A 4,543-nucleotide genomic window follows, 5' to 3' on the forward strand; every position below is an offset into this window, starting at 1 on the left:
TGGATATCATTTTGGTGATTTTTTTATTTAACTTAAAAGAATTTAAAAAAAAAGTTTTGATTTTTGTTAAAATTTGTAGAAATTATGAGTGATCACCTGGTGTTGTATGTGGACCGTCTGGTAAGGCCGGTTCCCGTACAGCCGTTGGAGTCGGAGGCTGGTCCTTCCACCGAGATTTCTGGACCGTCGTGCTCCGCGGAGGATAAGGAGAAGGGGGTCGTCCGAGGAGGCGAGGAGGAGGACGACGACGACGAGGAGGAGCCGCTGATTCAGGCGGCGGAGTGCCGCATTTGCCAGGAGGAAGATTCTATTAAGAATCTTGAGACTCCTTGTGCCTGCAGTGGCAGCCTCAAGGTAATTTCATTTAAAAAATATATATATATTTTTTGTAATTTTCGTTTATTTTTAATTTTTCATGATAACTTGATCAAGAATATATTTCCTTTCGGAAATGTAAAGAGCATTTTTTTTTCTAAAGCTTTCGAATGAACCTAATACTTGCTTTGGAATTTTTAATGCTTTATGAAATGAATTTTTTTTTTATATGCATTCTGCTGAAATTCTATATGTTTTGAATTGCAGTATGCACATAGGAAGTGCGTGCAGCATTGGTGCAATGAGAAAGGAGATATAATCTGCGAGATATGTCATCAGGTATCCTCTTGCCTTAATCCTTTATAAAAAGTTGTCAGTTTTTTTTGTTGAGAAACATGCATCGCCTTCGCGCAATTCGTATGTCACCCTTTTAAGTTGTTAGAAGATTTTGAACTATCACTTTTAGGGCTTTTGTGTCAGTAAAGAATGGAAAGTTTGTGGATTTTGAAGTAAGGAGTTGCACAGGATTGTGGAAGAAGTTCAATCAACTGCTTTTAGGAAGAATATCAACTTTTGATTCATGAGAAGAGCTCTTGTGTTACAAGCCTCGGCTTATCATGTAGCGCTTTTCAATGTTGTTTTACTCCTCAGCATTTATCACAAGAGTGGTTCAATGTGCCATCTTTTAGGCATTATTATCTCTGTTCACATATGTTGTTATATTATTAATTTATGTTTAGTGGCTATTGATATTTGGTTCTCATGGCTCCTTGCTGATATGTTCTTTATTTTTATCTGCTGTGCAGCCTTACCAGCCTGGTTATACTGCTCCACCTCGTCCCCATTCTGAAGAAACCGCTATAGATATTGGGTAAGTTTGATTTTCTGACATGTAACAAATGTTCTATGCAATGGTTGGTGGTTGGTGACTTTTTCTATTGATAAAATTGAGTGTATGCTGTTTGATTTGTAAAGCATGATGTCCGTCAAAAACTTTGCTCTAAATTTGCAGTAGAAATATTAGTCTGTATGTTCTGTTCAGAGGATTCCATTGTAATCATTTGTGTAACTGTCTTATAGTGGAGGCTGGACAATCTCTGGCACCCCTCTGGATTTGCGTGATCCTCGCCTCTTGGCCATTGCAGAGGCAGAACGCCAATTTTTGGAAGCAGAGTATGATGAATATGCTGCATCAAATGCCAGTGGAGCTGCATTTTGCCGTTCAGCTGCTCTAATTGTAAGCTTTTTGTTATGAATCCGCTGGACATTTTGAATATCTAATCATGTTTTACATGTACTGCTGAACATCCTTGTTGTAGTAAGTTTAATTCCCTGAAATTGGACGATTGTCAATTCTACATGGTAATATATTAGCCTTGTGTCAAGGGAACATTTTGACAAATTGATTTGGAGAAAAGAGTTTGCTTAGATGTCTGAGCTTTTAACTCGAAGATCTTTATGTTCATGGTACATAGTTTTGCTCTCTTTTTTCCCTTATCTGGGCATAGTTATTCCATGCAGTGGAGGAACCTACTTTTTACTTAATTTTTGGGTTTTAGCTCCCAACTTCCCTCCATCTCAAGGGAAGCTTGGGCCACCAGAGCAGTGATGCGATTCCACTTGGGCCACAATGGCAGTGGCCATCTCAGTTATTATTTCATGCCAACAACTTTTCTTTTGGTTTCTTCCTTTTTCTCCCTATGGTTGGGCATGTTTTGCATAAGCAGTGGACAGACATTGTACCATCCTTTTAGGAGCTTCAGCTCCCAACTTTGCTGTCTGATGGAAAACCACCCAGATTCTGCCTGGGTCACAAGCATCTCAGTTGATAATTTTCATGCTAGCAACTTTCTTTTGATTCTTTTATTTTTGTCTTTTTTCTTAATTTAAAAAAGTTTATTTTCTTTCATGAACCACATAATTAAGATTTGATTTTAAAATGATTGATTTTTTTTTTCTTTTTTGTCAGTTAATGGCACTTCTGTTATTGCGGCATGCATTGACTGTTCCGGATGCTGATGGAGATGATGATGATGTGTCTACTTTTTTCTCTGTAAGTTTTGCCTAAAGCTGCATTTGCTGCTGTTATTTCACCTATGCACTTCTTAAGCATTTAGCAATTAACATTACAGGCATTATACCATTGAGCCATTTTTCTTAAAGTGCTTGGTTTCTTGCAGCTTTTCTTGCTTCGAGCTGCTGGATTTCTCTTGCCATGCTACATCATGGCTTGGGCCATCAGTATATTACAGCGCCGAAGGCAAAGACAGGTTATTGTCTCATTACATGTACTTTAATTTGAAATTCTGTGTTTGTTTCTCTTCCAGAGGAAGCCAGAAGGGAAAAGCAGCAAGCTAAACTAAGATTCTTTATATATATATATATATATATATATATATATATATCTTCTGGCTTTTCTTCAGATCTTGAAACCATACATCATAGACATAGTTTGTGTTTGAGTTGATATTGAAGCTTGTACCATTATATGTATCAGGAAGCAGCAGCGTTGGCTGCAACACAGGTTGCTTTCGTGTTACAATCTGGGCAACGTAGGGGTATGCAGTTTACCATTGCATCAGGACCAGCGGTGACTCCACACCAGGAAAGTGTTTGACTTAAGAGGAATGCGTGAAGGTCTGGCACTAACATTATATTGGTTGTTGAAGGGTAAATGAGAACGGTTCGCCTATCAATAAACCTGAAAAGCTTTTTATTTTTTATCTCCAAAATAGATGGTTGAGAAAGATTCGGAGAAAGTTAGGGTAGCCTTCAGTCATTTCCATGTCATGTACCCATCATTGTGTATATGTATATACGAGCTTCAAAGCACTTAAGCTTGAGCTACCCAGGTCTTGTGAAATGCAGAATTCTCTCCATCTTCAGTTCCAATGTCCTAGTGTGCTTTCTTTTCCGGTCATTACTGTTTCAGTTAAAACTCTTCTGTTGTAGCGCCGTATGTGCCGGCTGTAGGATACCGCCCGAAGGGGACTGTGATGCAACAAAAGAATGAGAAATTCATATTTCATGTACCATGGTAAGTTTGAGATGCTTTTGTGAGGGGAGAAAAAAAGTGGCAAGCATATGCTCTCATCATGATCTATAGGAACAATCCTTAAAGTAAAGGCAGTCGAGAGCATCTGCCTTTAACATATGTTTTTGGGTGACATTCCGTTCTGTAGTCCTTCCCCCTTTCTGGTTTGTGTCCGCTAGTGAAAAACTTATTCACGCACACAGATACGTTATGGACTCGAGTTGCTCGACAAGATATTCACATAATTTCATTAACAGAAAAGGAAACAGTATCTAAGTTGATAATGCCGAGATGTCGATGTCGATTTTAAAATCTAATGGATTCGAGTATTTTAGGTATAAAACGAAAAGAAAAGAATCAAAACAGGGAATGGTTCAAAGAGTTGGGAAATGATCTGTATCAAATTAGGAACTCTAGTCACTTTATCTTCTTTAACTTTGCTTTGTTACACTTCTTTGTCTATATATTTTTTGCGCAGTGGCTTGGTCCAGGCTGACTGCGGATGGACTCATTGCACCACAGGGCGGACCGTCGCGGGGAGGCTGCTCGACGAAATGGGCCCTTTGGTTTTGAATCAAAGTACTGAAAAGTTACAACTTTAAGACCAAACCCTTCAAAGAATCTACAAAAGCCGTAATTTGGCCATTTTTTTTCACCTCTTTTTAATTTTTGGGTTTTCCTTTTACTAATAAGTAATAACAATATTCCAAAGTGGACACGGTCCTGGCCAGGATTCAATTGATTTTGGTCATGGAAAACCACCTTTAACAGCTAGAACAACCAGCGTATCTAATCAAGTACATCTAACCTTAACCAAGTACTCACCCGTACAAAAATTTAGGCAGGTCCCACCCTTTATATATATATAATAATCGAAAAAATAAAATTCAATTTAGTTATGTATTTTATTATCAAAATATTGAAAAAATAGAGATTTACTCATAATATTTTATAATAATTTTTAAATTAATTAAGTATGTGATTTGTATGTCATTTTTATAAGCACATTCAATTTTATTCATTTAACAAGAAGTTACTTACGAAAGTCTTAACTCGAGAGTCACATTTGGTGGTAAGTTATCGATAAAGACTTGCTTAGTCACTAATCTCGAGAATTGAAGGTGTTCAATAGATCGTAATCAATTTTATCTCTTTGCGATCATTTATATTAATTTAAATTTAAAAATTAAATTT

The 4,543-nt window shown here is 37.2% G+C and overlaps 1 protein-coding gene across 1 annotated transcript in view; it reads left to right on the plus strand.

Moving 5' to 3' along the window:
- Positions 1-3,347, plus strand: part of LOC110428383 (uncharacterized) — a 3,675-nt gene extending 328 nt beyond the window's left edge. Inside the window, exons 2-8 of the mRNA XM_021444213.2 lie at positions 80-354; positions 583-654; positions 1,122-1,186; positions 1,396-1,552; positions 2,285-2,368; positions 2,496-2,585; positions 2,813-3,347. Coding sequence (XP_021299888.1) covers positions 85-354; positions 583-654; positions 1,122-1,186; positions 1,396-1,552; positions 2,285-2,368; positions 2,496-2,585; positions 2,813-2,932 — 858 coding nt within the window. The 5' untranslated portion in view covers positions 80-84 and the 3' untranslated portion in view covers positions 2,933-3,347. The remainder of the gene's footprint in view (positions 1-79; positions 355-582; positions 655-1,121; positions 1,187-1,395; positions 1,553-2,284; positions 2,369-2,495; positions 2,586-2,812) is intronic.
- Positions 3,348-4,543: the final 1,196 nt, after the last annotated feature.

The sequence above is a fragment of the Theobroma umbraticum genome, unplaced genomic scaffold, assembly GCF_002168275.2.
Source record: "Theobroma umbraticum cultivar Fairchild unplaced genomic scaffold, ASM216827v3 scaffold_31.0, whole genome shotgun sequence".
Classification (NCBI taxonomy): Eukaryota; Viridiplantae; Streptophyta; class Magnoliopsida; order Malvales; family Malvaceae; genus Theobroma; species Theobroma umbraticum.